Source organism: Bombus fervidus, chromosome 1 (genome assembly GCF_041682495.2).
Source record: "Bombus fervidus isolate BK054 chromosome 1, iyBomFerv1, whole genome shotgun sequence".
NCBI lineage: Eukaryota > Metazoa > Arthropoda > Insecta > Hymenoptera > Apidae > Bombus > Bombus fervidus.
The window spans coordinates 13,071,440-13,089,755 of NC_091517.1; the positions used below are offsets into that span (position 1 = coordinate 13,071,440).

The 18,316-nt window shown below is 38.0% G+C and overlaps 1 protein-coding gene across 1 annotated transcript in view; it reads right to left on the bottom strand.

Annotated features, from left to right (window-relative positions):
- Positions 1-388: 388 nt before the first annotated feature.
- LOC139986698 (protein groucho) overlaps positions 389-18,316 on the bottom strand; it is an 82,423-nt gene continuing 64,495 nt past the window's right edge. The window contains exons 9-13 of the mRNA XM_072002234.1: positions 10,739-10,882; positions 7,968-8,515; positions 4,561-4,836; positions 2,147-2,750; positions 389-1,335 (exon numbers count right to left, since the gene is read on the bottom strand). Of these exons, the coding sequence (XP_071858335.1) occupies positions 1,228-1,335; positions 2,147-2,750; positions 4,561-4,836; positions 7,968-8,515; positions 10,739-10,882 (1,680 nt within the window). The 3' untranslated portion in view covers positions 389-1,227. The remainder of the gene's footprint in view (positions 1,336-2,146; positions 2,751-4,560; positions 4,837-7,967; positions 8,516-10,738; positions 10,883-18,316) is intronic.

Below are 18,316 nucleotides of genomic sequence, written 5' to 3' on the forward strand. Positions count from 1 at the left end.
CGTTCGTTAGTCCGTTCGGCCGCTTTCGAATGTTTGCGGCGCGAAGTGGTCTCGCCGCGCGTTCATCGGTTTTTATATTACAACCGTGGCGAGATAATATTTGCCCGCGATTTTCGTTTCATACCTACCCTTGCAGCATGATAAACCCATGCAGACGCGCGCGTGCGCGCGCGCTCACGCTCTCTCGCCACGTATATGAGGTTATTTTTTCCCATCGAAACTCTATTTCTCCGCGTTGTTTTTTTTATACCAATCAACCCCCTACCCTTTTCTGTAAATACTCTGTTTTTTTTTCTCGTTTCCTTTGTTTTATTTTCGCTTGTTGTTTTTCGATGACGGTTCATAGGATTGCAGAGTCGAAGGGAGAGGAATGAATCGGATCACCGAGTTCGTTATCGAGTATCACTTTTTATTTAATCGTCTCTCGTCACGATTCTGTTATTATTCTCTAAGCCAGACAATATTTACAAATTTTTTTTAGTTTCTCGTGTGTTTATGTTGCTGTGTGCGTACATGAGTGCGCGCGCGCTTGTGTATGTGTGTGTATGTGTATGTGGTATCTTTTATTTTTCATTACTCACGTTCCGTCTCACTTTTAGGGGACGTAGAAAAATATCATGGTATACTTAAAGACTGAAGTATGTATATATAATATATATAATATATATACGTATATACAAAATGTACAAGGGGGAAAACGCGGTACGAATGCCAGCGTTTGTTTTTAATTACTACGCGATCCCACCGCCCAAGTGGCGGCTGTACGCGCAACGAGCAGAACGAACTGTTTGATTTTCGAGCCTGCCGTTTTAGAGACGTTCGTTTCTTTCACGAGACTTTATCTTCTCGTCGTAAGAAGGACAATTCGATCGAGGAACGAAACGACGTCTTCCATTTCTGCTTCGTCTGTTTCTTCGATGTCGCGAACGTGTTTCAAAGTCTCTTACGAAATTGCTCGAGCAATATAATTTAATCGCGTTTCGTTTATTTCCATCGAATTCTTTTATTCGTTTCACGCGTTTCTAGTTTCTGGTTCGTTCGGCTCGTTTTCATTCTTGCACGAACCCTTTCTTCACCAAGAGCAACAACAACAACAATAACAAGAACAACGGCAACAAACGTCTCTCGTAATATCGTATAAGAATTATGTACACCCACGCCAACGGGAGTCCTCCAAGTCGGATGAATACGTTCGGTTGTGGTGTTCGGTCGTTGCGGTTTCGTCGTTCAGTACATCACCTCGTAGACTGTAGCCTTTTTGTCACCTGAACCGGTAACGATGTACCTGTCGTCCGCTGATATATCGCAGCTGAGCACAGATGACGATTCTTTCGACTGAAAACATCATAAGATACGTCCTTCGTGAGTTAACTGGTTGTTAAAGAATTGCGTAAAAATATGCAATGCCAAGACTTATATTCCAATTCATATACGTTTCTTTCCGCGTTCTTTTTATATCGAAACAGCTTGGTCACCGAAGAAATCGTGCAAAATGTAAAGGACATAACGATTTGCATTACAGATCTTATTTCCTTTTTACATTATTTTTCTTTTTTTTTTTTATGATGTCGTTAGAAGCCTCGCTCAATTAGAATTTGAAATCTGTCCTTTCGCGATACATCGTTTTTTATGTTATAAATGATATACGATCTACGTGGCAAGGTGTAACCATGACTCCGATTTAGACGAACAAACCAACTCGCGCATTGAAAATTTCCGCATAAAATATCCTAATGCGTATTCAGGGAAGTCATGGAAACTGATTGAAAAGGCACTCAAAACACAGAAGATATGTAATTTAAAAAAAAAAAAAAAAAAAAAATAGAAAGCAGAACCTTGGCATATTATTGTAGAAAATTATTCCAAACTGATTAATTCTATAATTGAAATAAGCCAGATTGACTTTGCAATTAAAATACATCTTGTATAGTAAATAAGCAAGATTAATCGATCTCCTATAACTAAAGTACACTTTTTCTCATAAATGATCAAGCGGTTGGCTATTTCTACGCAATGGCCTAGGTACTCACGTTCATCGAATATAACACATCGTATAAAAGGAGAAGATATAGAAATTTAAAAAGACAAAACGATCAATGAAGAAACAAAAAATCAAATGAAACTACCAAATTATAAAAAGGATTACCTGGAATATCGATGCTCCGTAAGGCGTGCGCCACGCGTTTAGCAGATTATCCTTGCCAGTGGAGACGAACCACTTGCCGCACGATGCGAATCTCAACGACAATACACAAGACTCGTGCAGGTGTAGCTGATACTTGTCCGGATTGGAGGCGTGCAACACCTCGACATTTGAATTCTCCATTCCAACGGCCAACCATTCTCCCGTGGGACAGTAGCCGAGAGAGAATATCTGCGAGGTGAAGTCGTGTTGCTTGAGCTGTCTGCCTTCTCGGAGATCCCACGAGCGAACCGTGTTGTCCAATCCACCGGTCCACAATTTCGAGCCATCGGCGGAGATGTCGATGCAGGACGCGCCATCCGTGTGACCTTGGAACTGTCTGACCAGAGTCTGATTCTGAAGATCCCAGACGGCGATGCTGCCGTCGCTGCAGCAGCTGAAGCAGACCTTCGAGTCCGGTGAGATCGCCAAAGCGTAACAGGCGGGAGCGGCAGAGATTAACTCGGCCTTGATCCTTGGTGTTGGACTCGCCAGATCCCAGATACTCAGCCGACTAGCTTCACCGCCAACTATCAGCGTTCTGCCATCCGGTAGCAATTTTACTGACCTGGATATAATATACGTACATTTCGTTATATCGTAGGTAGCTTTGGTTCTAAGTTTTGGGAAGTTTGTTTCGCGCTTGTCTGCGCTTCTGCGCTTGTTTCGTTTGAGGAAGATATCGAGGAACATGTTATTCGTTGGTTTCTGCAAGACTGTACCTTCTCTTTTTTTCGGTACAAGTATTTCGTTAAATTTAGAACAAAGTTTTCATAGATTTATATCTCTGCCGAGTCGTAATATCGTATTGCGATATGCAGCAAACGATTATCTTACTGTATCTATTTGTATCTTTACCGACAACGCTGAAATCTTCTAATCTTTTAATCCCTTTGCCCAAAATTAGTCTTTAAATACTGTGCGTTACATAATAAGGCAACTTTGCCAAAATGTGGCAACCAGACTCACCGTCGCCAACAAACCGAAAATCACTTTACAACGAGTTCATTCGCACAAGTGTGAAAATCCGCGCGATTCGATCGATCGACAAACCAAATCCAGTCGAATATTCCGTATAAATAAAACGTTGTGTGACTGCAATTCATTCTGGAGATGAGGCGACGCGTCGCGAATTCCGCTCGTTTCGCTCGGTTTGACAGGGTTTTAAAAGTGGTAATCATTTTTACGCGGTGGACCGTGTCGAAATCGGGCGGACTGCAGCGACCGTGATTAGCAACTGTGACCGATGGATCATAAAGTACCTTTTAATGCAGAAGAGGAGCGATGAAGGGGGGGGGGTGAGGTAGAGCATGCATTACCGGACGAAATGTATTAAATTTGCCGGTGGCTCGAGCGTACGTTCAAAAAACGCGGCGGGGCTTCAATTACCGGCAGCGTATCGCGAACATTAACAGTCATATACGAGCGCGATATTATACATGCGGCTATATTCCAACGTTAAAACGTGCATCCAGCGCGAAATGTATCGTGAAAACGTCGCGCTGTCCCGTTTGTTCTATGCAAACCCGACACTTCGCCGCGATTTTTCGACGTTCCGTGCAACGAATACATCGAATCTCATTATGTCGATGTTTCGTTCGCTCTGGACATCTTTTCCCCTCGTTCCCCTCTTGTACGCCGTTCCGATTGATTCGTTTGATTCTGTGCTGATTGCCGGCCTGCTTTTACGAAATAAAACGGTGTGGCTTGCATAATTTCGTTCGTGTTATTGTAAGAGCGTTTCCCAGGTGTTTGATCAAATTAATTCGCATCGCTGGTAGAATCTCGCAATTGTTTTATTAAAAAGAAATTGCTTCATTACGTTCTATAGATGTTTATTGCGTTGTCTGCGTGTGTGCTTCGCGTGATTTGTAAATCGATTCGAAGATCTTCTGCAGTGCGATTAATAATATATAAATGACAGAATACGTAAAGAATAGAATGTCGCAAGCGAGTCTGATATTGAAAGTAATTAAATTCCAAGTAAAAATATGCAGAAAGACTTGTATGTAACTAAATTACTTGTCGTTAATTCATAATGTATGAAAACGAAGGGTATAATAGAATTTGAAAATCAAGTAGTCACGTTAGAATATCCAATTCAATTAAGCAAGAATACATATGATCGGTGGTGTTGAATTATTGACATTTCTACATTTACCTGACCAGCGAAGTAGTAATTATCGTTCTGTTCGTTACATAAAAGTTTTCATTTCAACTAACGTAACGTCATACTTTTCATAGTTCTAACATTAGAATGTTACATACGCGGAAAACATTTCTCCTCCTCTTAATACTAATTCTCAGCATAGGAGATAGGGGCGACGAAATACTTGAAAAGAGTAGAAGGAATCTAAAAATTTCAGAGAACCACTCACCTGATATAGTTGTCAGGTTGTAGACAATCGAGCTGGGAGACCGACTTGGTGCTTCCTGTACCGCCCTGGCCAATGTCCCAGACCTTGACGCATCCCTTGCCGCCAGTATACACATATTTGGTCGGATTCGAGATCGTGACAGCACACACGACCTCCCCGTGGCTGAGGGTATTAATTTGCCGTGCATGACGTGGTATCCCTTGTCCGCTGAGCGCGTCCGGTGGGAAGGGCACCGGCTGCATCTGGCCCTCGCTCGACACGTGGAAGCTGTACGCGCTGAAACATCCAGAAAAATGCGACTCGTGCGGTGAACACGCGTCTGTCAACCATCCATTCGCTGTTCCGCTCGCTGACACGTTCGACGCGACTCGCGCTCGGGCAACGATCGTTCAACGAAATTGGAGAAGTTAATCGGGAGACAGGATTTTGCCTGATTTTGGTCATCAGACTGACTTTCTTTTTTACTTCCTTTTTTTCTTTTTTTTCTTTTTTGGTTCTGTCGCTCTCCGTTTTTGGGAAACTGGTACGTGGATTTAAACTACGGGCGCTAACACGAGCGGAACGATTGGGAAGGGATGACTTTTTTCGTAGGAATAGCGCGTAATATTTTGTAGAATTTAATGGAACGACTGAGGAATTTAGTTAACACTGCACGGGCAAACTGAGTGAAAGTGTAATTTGGATGTGACAAAGGGCGTGAAATTGGGGGAAAATGATTTTTTTTCTCCATAGGAAGGTTTTATAGAATTTAATAGGTCGGTTGAGGAATTCGATTAATTAACATCGAATAGGCAAAGTGGTCTCTTTACGTGCAAACCTAGTTTTCTTATCTTTTCAAGCTTTCAACAAAATTTAGAAAAATTCTCCAACGCTGATCAACGTTCATATTTCGTTATACAATAGTTTGTTAAATCGAGTGTTTGAATCTTTTTCGATAGCGATAAAAATACTTTTGTAAAAATTTCTCAACTTAATTTTGCCTATGGAGGATTAATTAACGACTTGTTTAATAAAATTAGGATGTAGTTTTAGGATATTCTTGTGGTATTTTACGAAAGAGGCTGATCCTTTCAGTATTTCTCATAATGAAATATTTCGAAAATAGAGAATTTATAGAAAGAAGAAAGAACACCGAAAAATATCGCTTTTCTCGCGTTCATCTACGCATCTTATCCGCCTAAAGTGCATTAACGCGTTCCATAAATAGGATATGTACATACTAATTGGACAGAAATCTCGCATTTCATCAATCTTTATCTTGAGCATTAATCATACTACACTGGCATCTACATTTTAAAATAAAAATATCGATAACACGTCGTATTTTAACCGTCCGTGGCTACAATAAACAATAGCATTGGTGAATCTTCGTAGCAAACAAAGCCGTAGATAACGAGCCCCGGGTGGCAAGCAGACCGAATATCAAACAACGTTAACAAAAACCGTATTATATGGATGTTCGATTTTTCATTAAAAAATATAAAGCGTATATTTTTATTGCTTACCAAGAATCGTTAGTATCGTTCCATACAATTTTTTTTTTTTTTTACAAAAAGAGAAATGGGAAATCGTAAATGGAAAATTGTATATTGGAAAGTTCCACTTTCTACGTAGGTAATTTCGAATGGTTTGTTGATTGAGAGATTATTATCGTCACGACGAGTAATTGTGTCAAATACATATTCCCCCTTAATAATCCTCGATTTAAGGCTTCAGAACATTTAATCCAATTATCTTATCGCGGAACGTTCTGTCGAATTTTTATAATCTGCTTCGGAAAGCAAACAGCTTCGTGTCGCTCAGCCTTCGCTTATTCCAGATTCGTTTTCGAAACTGCTTATATACCTTACATCATCGTGTATCGTTAAATTTACCACTATCTCGTGGTATTAGCTATAAGATAAACGCGACACATTGTTGTTCGTTTTATGCTTTTATCGGTTTAAATAATGAGATTTGACTTTAGGCAGTCTGGTCTAAATACGCTGTTGAAAATAATTAAAAGGATTTTTCTGTTATTCTGATCTTTCTACCGACAACCATCAATTTGATTGTACCTTTTAATAAATAACCGTCGTAAAATTAATCTTTATCACAGTATCGTATGTAATAGGAATTAATCTACGAAGCCTAGAAGACTTCTTCGTACGATCCATGTAATATTATAAAATCTTTCGATAGAATCTTCCATAGCGTGAATAATGGTGCGTGGATTAGGTTACGAGTATTTTTTTTTTTTTTTTTCTATTACAATTTAAATACGATTGAGTTGTAGTAGGAGAAAAAAGGATATTGTATATATATAAAATTTGAAGTTATTTGAAAAATATATCACGCATGATACGTTATAAAATATTTATGGAAACATTGGTTGACAAAACGCGCAGTTGGTATTGGGGAAAAAAACATTAAATGGTCAGGTGCTCGGATGTTAAGAACTGAATGCATTGTTGCAGGAAAATGTTTTGAAAAGTATGAGCTACGTGTGGAATAAAAGAGAAACAATTTTCATGATTCATTTTTTATATTTCAAAAATATCATCTTTCGAAAACACCGACGAAATATTTCTAAGCGTCTAATTATTTACATTAATTAGTGCATATTACGTTCTATGTAAAAATTAATATTAAAGATCGGCGAGAATTTAATTGGTCGCAAATATTGGCATTAACAATTCCGACATTAGTTCTCAGCAGTGTCTACTAATTCTGAGAACTAACTTAAAGTAGAACTCCATTTATCCGAACTTGTTGAGAGATAAAAAACAGTTCATGTAAGTAGAGTTCGTACAATAAGAGTTTACCAATTCTTCTCGCTACTTACTATTTTTCATTTACATAATAGTAGTTCACGTTCAGATCGGTCATCATTCAATCGTCAGGAATTCAGATAATCCAGCGCTGACTAAAATTTCGTTTCAATAAATAGTATTCAGATCAATGGAATTCTACTGTACTAAAAAAAACTAACAACGTTCACCAACTTAACCCTTTCGCTGCTACTGTCTTTAATTAATTGCGAAAAATCTATCGTAAACATAACGTTACTCGTAACAAACGTACTTCTGACTTTGAAAAAAGAGATGCCTGATCAACGAGAAGATGAATAATCACAGATAGAACAGTCATTCTAGCAGCGAGTGCGTTAAATTTACGAACTTCGCGATTAGACGGCGGATTTTTATCCGATATTCGTCCTTCACGGAAAATGAATACAATATGCATACAATATGCAAAAGTATGTAAAACGTTGGAAATACGTTATTCGTTTTAATATCTGACAGATAAGACCAATTTTCCTTCAACTTAAAATTTCTTTAATCGTATTCATGAAAATAGAAATTTGCATAAGAATCCGCAATCTGCTCACGATAATAGGAATATAGAAACTGCATATGTCTACTTACGGTTTGCCTCCGGGTACTCCAACGGATCCCATGGGAGCTCTCATGGCAACATGGGGATCGTAGAGCTGTTGAAGCGAAGGTGGTGCTCTAGGCGCCACGTAGCCGTTATAACCACCCATCATGTCGACATGAGGATGCTGTCCAGCTGGTGCCAGATGGTGAGGCGGTGGGCCGGGAGCGTAGTGTGGCGGATACGCGCTTGGTACACCGGGAGGCGGTGGTCCCTGAAGTAGCTTCGCCGAACCCGATGGTTTCAAACTGCCACCGATCGCCGAGCCTGAGGTCGGTGTCAAAGGCTTCGAGATCGGTGTCGTTGGTTTCTCTCGTTCCTCCATTTTCTTGGCCGACGGTGTACTCGCATTGCTGCTCGTTCCACTTCTTGGTGAATGTGGCGGTACATCTTTCTTTGTCTGAACTCCGGCACCTATCGGTGTTACTTTGTCCAGACCGTTCTCTCGGGGTGACGTAGTACCGTTTACAACCGGACTCGTTGGTCCCTCGCTAGCATCGTCCACCACCAGGTCCTGATCGCTTTTCTCGCCGTCACTCTGCACAGATGCGATGGTCGATAGGTTATTTTGCCATTCGTTACGTTCTTACACGTGGCTAGGTATAGTTAAAAGTTACACAGGGTGTTCAAAAATATGTGTTCAAGACTTTAAGTGTGTTTATAGTATTACGCATTCTTTGCTCTTCTGGATTAAAAAAAATCGACACTGGTCCTACGATCGATCCTTTCCACGTAAAATCGATTTTTATCATTTACGAATGTTCCAGTTTCTTCGTTGAATGTAAACAAACGGATCGATTCAGTAGTGTATCGACTCAAGATCATCAACAGAAAATTGCTACTATTATCAACGGGCATTGCTTCATAGACGCGAAACGAAGTAAAAATCTTTCTTGTGCAGCAAATGTTCCATGTTTTCATCTCATTGCAATGAGATGGTCACATCTACTTGAGCACTAACGTAGTGGATTATAATTTATTGGATGGTTCTATTGAGCTCAATCTCTGTGTTTACGTTCAACGAAGAAACTCACTCACAGCATTGTCGTTCATCGAATGTTCGTAAATAATAAAAATCGGTTTTGCGTCAAAAGGATCGATCGTAGGATTTATGTTGACTGGACACTATTTGCTGCTCTTGCTGAGCGATATAAAGTCTCGTGCTCTTTTTTTAACACCTTGTACATATTATCGGCCTAGTTCTTAACTGTTCTAACTCCATTTTTCAAGGAAATATAATTAATCAATTCATATAAAAAATGCGGATTCGTGATAATACGATGAAAATTCTACTTAGAGAGCGACAAATATTCGTTTCTTTCAAATCCCAACTCCACACAGTAGTGTCAAACTTCATAAACTTTAAACTTAGTTTCCTCAGTTTGCAAAAAGGTAACGGAGATGGAACGTTTAAGAACTGAAACGATGATCGATGACCTATAGAGCGTTGTAGAAATGAGATCAAAATTTAGTATAGCAAAGGGTGAAGTCAAAGGCAGCATCGATAGTTATTACACATTTTCATTTTACATGTGTACACGTATATAGTTGTTTTTGCCCTAATACAGAGCTAAGATCGACTCCAATTTAAACACGATACGTATCATATCAGTTAGAAAAATACAAAATTTGATGTAACATCGAAAGGATAAACTTTCAAGGCCTGTACCTATCAATACGATATTTTTTATTCTTCTTGTTAAATGCTATAAACTCGTAATATATTGAACTATTTCTATAATACCTTATTGCATATAATGGTATTATATATGATTTTTACACAAGTTCATTAAAATATATTCTTGTGACATTTAGGATCCTTTAGAAGATCCTCAATATATAATTTGCTGATTATCTAAAGTCGTTCGAACATAATTTGTGACGTCTGAATGATTCATGCTAGCCGGGGAATTTAAGATGACGCGGTTTTTCGTTTTATCGAAAGACTCGCTGAAAGTTTGTTGTTCACGCTGAAGTGTGTTTGAGCTTGCACTGTTTGTATCTAAGTTACATATTGGCGGAGTTAATCGGTGTTATCTTGTTTGAAGTTTCAATCACGGTTCAACGTTTCCTTCGTGCCCTATTAGCATTGGAATTATAACGGTACCTGATGCCAATTTCATCAATGTCGCTAATTAATTCGTAGCCTTATAATCGTTTGATAAAGGAATCAGTCAAAAGCAGATACTTGATCGATTATCGCGATAGATAAGGAATCTCGAACGTTTATCATCAATATCCGCAATGAAAAGCATCGTATATGTAAAGTTACAAGTTTTCATTCATACACAATCAACGTCATGATGCAAAAACAGAATATTCAAACGCGTATTTTATCTTAAATAATTTATTCGTCAGATAAATATAAATAATATATAGGAATCATGATTCTGATTTTGTTCGTTTAATAGCATTTCATTTTTGTTTATTTATACTTTCCCAGTTGAAAATTATATCGATCGTACGTATAACGTGATTTATGAAAATTTCGAGGAAAAATCTTAAAACGATTAATATTAACTGCTTTATTTGAACACGTAGAAGTAATCTACAGTTTCAACAAATCTTTTTGATGTACGCTCTATCCTATGTATATCTTTCATTTCTCGACCCCATTTCTCACTCTGACTCCATTTCCCTGAGAATCACAATTTTCTAAAGAAACACCAGCAAAACTGGGTCGAAAATGAACCGAGAATGGTCGCGAGATTACAAAGACTAACAAGCTTAGCAAGAACAATAACACAGTGCAAACACTTACATGACCGATGTCCTTGTCCTGCTCCTTCTTCATCTTCTTGATGTGCATGGGATGGTCATGGTGATTCTGAGAATGATGGGAATGATGCGTTTCCTGCGGTGTGCGTGGACGACTGTATTTATCACCGGGCGATATCGAGCTCCTCTGTAACGTGACGAAAATTACGGCTCTCGTGACGCTTACTCACTACTCACGCTCGTTTCAAATAACGCGCTATAAAATGACGCGAGAGATCGTCACCGATAATCGCGTTTTGATCGTATCTCTTGAACTCGAAGAAAAAGAAGAAAAAAGAAAAGAAAAAGAAAAAGGAATATACTTCCAAATGACGTTTCGATCATAGACAATTTTTACACGTTATGTGTATCGTACAAATACACTTTGATATCACATTATCCTTTTAAATTTGACACGATTGCCATGATTGCGTTGAGAAAATTTCAAACTAATTTGAAAATGTACGTAAAAGCTACAGGATATTTAGTACAAATAAATATACTTCGAAAAGATTATAAAAGCGTTTAAACATATTGAATAGCCTATTCGTTGATTATTTCAAAAATTAGTATAATTAGCGTAACTAGTCGTCATAGGTATATAAGTTTTAATCCTCGAAGTTTTATAAGGAAATGATCTGTTCTAATAGAATAAAATGGATCATACATAATTCAATAAAATTCTATGAAACAACGAATGTTTTGCATCTATTATTTCCTTATAAAACGAAAGAAGCTTTTGGGACAATATTAAATATGTATGGTCCCACTGAATATCGAGGCTCATTAACATAAAGCACATTTGTTTCTTTAAATACTTTTATCATCTCTGCGAGATATACGGGGTCCGACCATATGACGTGTAAAAACAGACACGAAGTGATTCCATGTGGAAAAATAAGAAAAAGATGTAGAATAAAATTTGTGCATTCTTTTATTCTGATTTTTAGTCTAATTTTTTCTAATTTTAATATTCTATTCTATATATATATATTCTAAAATTAATGTTCTAATTTTCAAGAGAATCAAGTTTGAAAATTTATCAAGTATATCTATATTCATATAGATATGTATCAAGTATCATCTATATTTGCATTAAATATTTTCTAACTTCCATGTACATTTTCAAATGTTTAAAACTTTTATCACCATAATAACTATAATCCTATCTCGTTACGGCGTCCATGAAATGTGAAAATTGTTCTATATAGAACACATAATATACTTATAGAATATTTATATAACATAATATTATATATTATTACATTACATAATGTTACATATTGTATAACGTTCAAACACTTGCAGCTACTATGTGTCACAAGATTCGATACTTTGAGCAACTACATATTATTATGAGATCGATTTAATGCATAGGAATGATGTTGGAGATGACGACAATGAACGAAGAGATACGGTTTTCTATCCGAACAGAAGTATACGTTTACAGAGCCGTTAATCTCTGGTTAAATAACAGACAACCGGCATAGACTGAAACAACGGATTACCCACGTGTTTCCTGCGGTTCGATCAACGTGACAAAACCGTAATTACCCGCGTCGACGGTTATTATCAATTGTCACGCGACCGTTCGCGATAATCGATTTCGACTTTCCACCCGTGACAGCCGAACGACGAGCTTCGATACGTAGATTTCGGGAGGGAGGAGGGCAGTTTACGTTACGGTGAATAAAATCTCTATATCCGCGAGACGGAATTGCGTTCGAGAGATTCTCGGTGATTTTGATATGCGCAATATAATTTAACGATATTTCAACGGGATGGTATAACACGTTTTGCGTGTTTTTCTACCGTGGAAAATAGATCCCTCGATGCTTTTTACATACAAATTTGCGGTACTTGTCTGCGAATTTGTAATTATACTCGATAACTTTCAAAGTCGTTACAATTTTGATAACAACATTAAAATTGTAAAGAAGCTAATATTATGAAAATAAACCGTTATACGTTCATTCGTAATTTAAAGTTAGAGAAAAAAAAGAAGAAGAAAGGTACGTCTCTTCACAAACGTTACAGGAGTTCTTAACTGTCCGCTAAAAACTCGTTTAACTATTCGCTTGCAAATGGAATGCTTTTTTATATTAACAATCCACAACTAAAAGAATCAAGACTAATTCACTGGAACTTAAACAAACAGATCCATGTATGTACTTAAACAAACTTCTGTCTGGCCCGGGTACTATTCGAAATTTCTACACGTCGAACGGACGGTGGTAACTGAAAACCAAGTGCAAACCGCTGAACCTTCGCCCCCAATTCCCGCTAACAATCACCGTTCCAACATAACAAAACTTCATCCCCTCTAATTCCCGTCGAGCCAATTTTCTCACACGTAACCTTCGAATTCATTCCCACAGAAATGCCGTTGGCGGCACGCGACGCGTCCACATTATATTCCGCATAGCCGTCCAGTTTGTAACGAAGCTTAATAGAATTCGAGGCTGGCCATGAACACGCTAAAATCCATGGAAAAGTACGGCTGGGAGACGGGCCATGAATAGCACACGCGCGGCTCCAAACAGAATTAAAAGAAGCACGATACCGCGATACAGGCAGAAGGAAGGCAGAGGTACAATAAAAAAAAACATACAAAAAAGGGAAGATAAAGGGGGGAAAAAAGGGAACGAAGGGAAAAAAATGGAAGACGATGGTTTGGGAAGAGGTTGATAATGATTATAGAGTCGGCGCGATGGAAGAGAGAATAGGACGAGGAGACACACACGAGGGAGCGCGCAGCAAGGACGAAAGAACCAGAGAAAACTGCCCGAGGATGGGTCGAATAAGGAGAGAGGAAAATAGAATGGCGAGAGGCAGAATGAGAGGGCGTCGATGGGCGTTTCGCGGTCCCGCGATGATTACAGGCTCGGCAAACCTATAATACACGCTGCTATCTCCCCTTTCCCTCTCCTTCTTTATGGGTGCTCTGCTCTTTCCATTATTTTTCTTGTTTCTCTCTCTTTCTCTCTCTCCTTTCCTTGCTTCTTTCTTTTTCCTTTCTTCGACGCGTCCCTCTCTATTCATCTTAACTCCTTCTTCTTCTTCTTCTTCTACTACCTCTGCACGTTCCATGGGGTCTGGTTCGGGACCATTCTCGCAAGAAGAAGGATCGTTACTTGCATTTTCTACGGGCGAACCGTGCCTCTTCCTTCCCTACGGCTACGACTTCGGAAAGAAAAGTTTCTGCGCCGAAGAAAGAGAAAGAAAGATTGTGGGCCGACCTCCGGCACGCGGACTTTATCCCCTAAGCTCGATACAATCGAGAACTAGTATTCGTCTGTAATTACTTTTGTAACTTTAATGCTATTCCTTCTCGAACGGTCGGGTATATCTTTCTCCTCTTGTTCCCGAGCGCGGATTCGTTCCGTTTCTCGCTCGATTTACACCGACCGGTCCCTCTTTGTTTCGTGCCTTCGCAACGAATAGCCAGTTTCGTAAGACAAATATAATAGCCTCTTCTGCTATTATATCCTGCATTTTCATTTTATGTTATCGGTTAAGACTGGAATAATCAGGTTCTAATGTATCTAAATATTCCAAGTACGTAATAATAATGATTATAAATCACTAAATAAAATTATAAATATGAAAGTGTATATATAAATATGTATAAGTATAAAAAGTAGATTATAAAAATTGTAGACAAAAATATAAAGGTTGATACATTATAATGAAGGTAATATAGATATGTGTACTCGATAGGAGTCAACATTGATTTTATCGAATGCGTCTAAGTATTATAATTTGAAAAAAGATGAAGGAACTGGCAGAAGTTGGTTATCGCTAATGCTAATAGACGAGTTACTTTTTTTTTAGATCGCAATGGCTCTCAGAAAAATACGATTTCACTTGTACAAATGCATGTTGAAAGTGTAGAGTACAACGTATTACAAGTAATGTACAAATGTATTTGAATACGCCTGTACTGTTTGCTAATTTTATTCAGAATCCTTTATTTGTTGTCTTACTTGAAAGAACATGGAAGAACATCAATGTCTTATTGCTACACTAAACTCGAAGTTCTCGCGTCAAGTACTAAAGTGTTGGGTGATATTTGCGTATGTAATTCGACACAGTTTCGCGTACGTAAGAACGATACTTCTAGAACTCTGCGTGTTAAGGAAATATGTAGATAAACTTCAATTCTATGATACAGTTTCCTTACTATTAGAGTATATTCCGTTCCCTACGGTTTTACGAAACAAGCTGCTTTTACCAACTTGATTATTCAAAAAAGTGGAATAATTAGAAGGCCTGAGGCCGAAAGTTCGAGGAAAAGTTCTTCATCTAAAATCTTTCCATTTCACGATCGTTTGTGAATAACGTTTCTTGCACCGTGTTCAGTGACAAACAAGGAGAATAGAAAAGGAATCTAAACCTTCTCCATTTCGAAACAAAACCCTCAATGTAAAACAGTTGTATGCTACAAAAATACATTGAAATTACCGACTCTGTTGCAAAACGTTTCAAAGCGTAGCGTACCACGTAACTACCAACTAACCTACTAATATTCTTCTCTAACCATTTCCGTTCGGAAAGAATTTTTCTAAAAGTAAACACGATAGAACCGGAAGGCTCGGGAAACTGAAAAATTTCCTTGGTCCGCGTTGGTTGAAACTGCAATCCAACGAACCAAAACGCGGGAACGAGTGAAGTCAAAAGGCAAAGAGCACACGCTCTTTTCTTAGTAGCCGCGGTTAGGTATTTTTCATGCAGGCCTCTTTCCCGTCCGCCACTTTATACCACTCGCGCGTTCGTCGAAAACATAATTGCGCGTACAGTGGGTGCTCGTGAGCGAAGTACGTCGAAGCACTCGTTGTACCCTTCACGCGCACGGAAAGTTACACGCGTGTAATGTAGCTGTAATACACGATAGAAGGAGAGGAAATCAGAGAGAGAGAGAGAGAGAGAGAGAGAGAGATTGAGGAGGTCACGTTGCGAGTGCTCGTACGTCGAGTACGTTGTAGGTGCGTATACATGCCGCGTGTTCATGCTGCAACCCCGAGATTAGAAATATATGGTTGTCTCGAGTGCATCATTTACGTCATCGAAGAAAATTCCGTAGAGTGGGACTCCGTTTATCTAGACTTTATTTATTGGAATGAAGTTTTGCGTTTAACACTGTTGCAGATAACATTGCTACGTATGGCTAACATTGTTTGAAGCTTCGAAAAAACGAAATGAAATTTTAGTTAACACTTTGACTGCCACGCCGAAATCACATGATTCGCTCAGAACGCCACGGGAGTATTTTTATTATTCAAAGCATATAATGGCAAAATAATAATAAATCGATGATGTAAGACAACATTCTTCCCCAATGGATCATTTATCTTATTGGCGGTCACGGGTGACCACCGTGGCGCCTTGGTAACAGTTGATAGCGACATATTATAACAAGCCTTCGTTTATTTCAACAAACCATTCGCATTCGTTGTCTCGTCGTAAGCAAAACGTGCAGAATATATCGTTGAAACGTGTACAAGATATTAGTAAACCGTATTTGCTCATTCTGTGTATAATAGTAAGGTATGTGCACACTTCTAACTGCGCGACACGAAATGCGGAAGAAAGAAGGGCAAGTGTACCTTCTCCTTTTTTTTTCTTTTTTTATTTGGAAGTAGTTTACAATCAATTCTCATTGAGAATTATAAGTAAATTATTCTCGCGTGGTACTATAATGTGAATAATAAATGATCATCGTATATTTGCTTCTAGGTGAATCTAATGTTTAAATCTAGAGAGTAATGTCTTTTTAGCCAGCGGATCTGATCCGTCGTGTCAAGTAATTAAGTAACTAGTGGGTTTTGGTGGTTGTTAATTCTTATGTTATATCTATTATTGAATTTGGATATTTCTTCTTTAACTGTAGGTGTCTTAAGGTCGCGATGTATTGTTTCGTTAAGCGCACCTCACACGAAAATTTTTCAGAGAGTGCTATAAAAAACTGTTAAACAGTTAGGATCAAACATTGCTAAGAATGGGATCAAAAGATGACCACCTATTGTCCAGATTGTATCGATGAGCCATATTTATGTTTAAAGTGTTTTAACACAGTGCACCGTTAGGTGCAAGATTTGTTCCTATCTTTTTTTATTGATGTTCTAATAAAAGTGTTTAATTGTTCAATGGGGCACTTTTTATTTCAAAGTATCTTCTATTTATCGGTTATATTCAAAATGCCCTAACTGTCAATTTTCATACAATTTTTAAATTGTAATAAGTTCAAGCGCTCCAGTCACCAATGACCATCGTGGCAGTCAACGTGTTTGACATTTTTAAATAGATTTTTGTTAATCGAATCTATTTATCTGAACGTGAACTGGTATTATGTGGATAAAATAAAGTAGTTGGTGAGGAAAATTGGAAAACTCTTATCGTATAAACTACTTGTCTTGCAACGAATCTAGATGTATTGATAAACTTCAAATATTTTAACGTGAATGAGAAATGAAAAAATGTCAGGGAAAATATTAAAAATTGAGATATTATATTATATTAGTAACAATGTAAGAACAGTTGCAAAACGTCATAAACGATATGTACAGGTCTCGTAGAAGCCAATAAACACCATTAACAATGACTGAACTTCTTTCTTATTGTTTTGTATTATCTTTCTATATCAGATTTGATTCACCTCCTTGAGAGATACAATTGTCTACGAAAGATTAACTAAAATACGCTCTTTAAGATAAAATGCGTCAGAGAGGAACGATTGTTTCTTCAATAATATTATTAAACGTTCAAGAAGCCAAGAAGTAACAAACACTTACTAAATATCAAATTCTTTATTATGTTTTTACTTTTTCAAACATTGTTATAACTCTTTTCGTAGGAACCTTAGTTTATATTTTTACTTCGCAGGAATTTTAATTTTTCGTCTGCGATTGTATCCCTCCCCCCCAAAAAAGAAAATAGATAGTTTTAAGGAAAAACTATACACATATACGAACCTGTTAGTACATAAAATCAAAAATATTTATTGTTACAGTGAACGAAACGTGATATTTTTAAACGTGACTTTAAATTATTGTTAAATGTTATTGTTAATTCCTATCCATCCAAAAAGTGACGTCGATTTATTACATATCACCGATGGAGAGACGAACTTCTTTCCACGCTGAATGCACGCACATCGCGCGTCATAAATTCAATAACAGAGACGCGGATGTTGAAGCAATTTTAATCGTTGAAAATACAGAGACGATTTTTGTCGTTCGTTCGATTCGTTTCAATTGGATTTATTTATCTACGTCATTAAATCCTTTGGAAATTTCAGACGGAAACAGCGGCGAGAACGGATAAGCGGTAAAAAATGCCCATCCGTTCGCATATTTATTTATTTATGCGATAGATCGTACGTAGAAGTTCGACGGATAATCCGATTGTTAACTCGACATTTCGATAAATGATTTGTCTGCGTTTCAGTGGAGAAATATTTACCGGAGCGAAAATATGGGTCCGTAAATCTCGGCGCATATTATTGTTTCATCCGCGATAAAACAGCGACGCTGACATAATTTCATTTGCGTAGTAAACCTTAATTACGACACATGAAAAATAA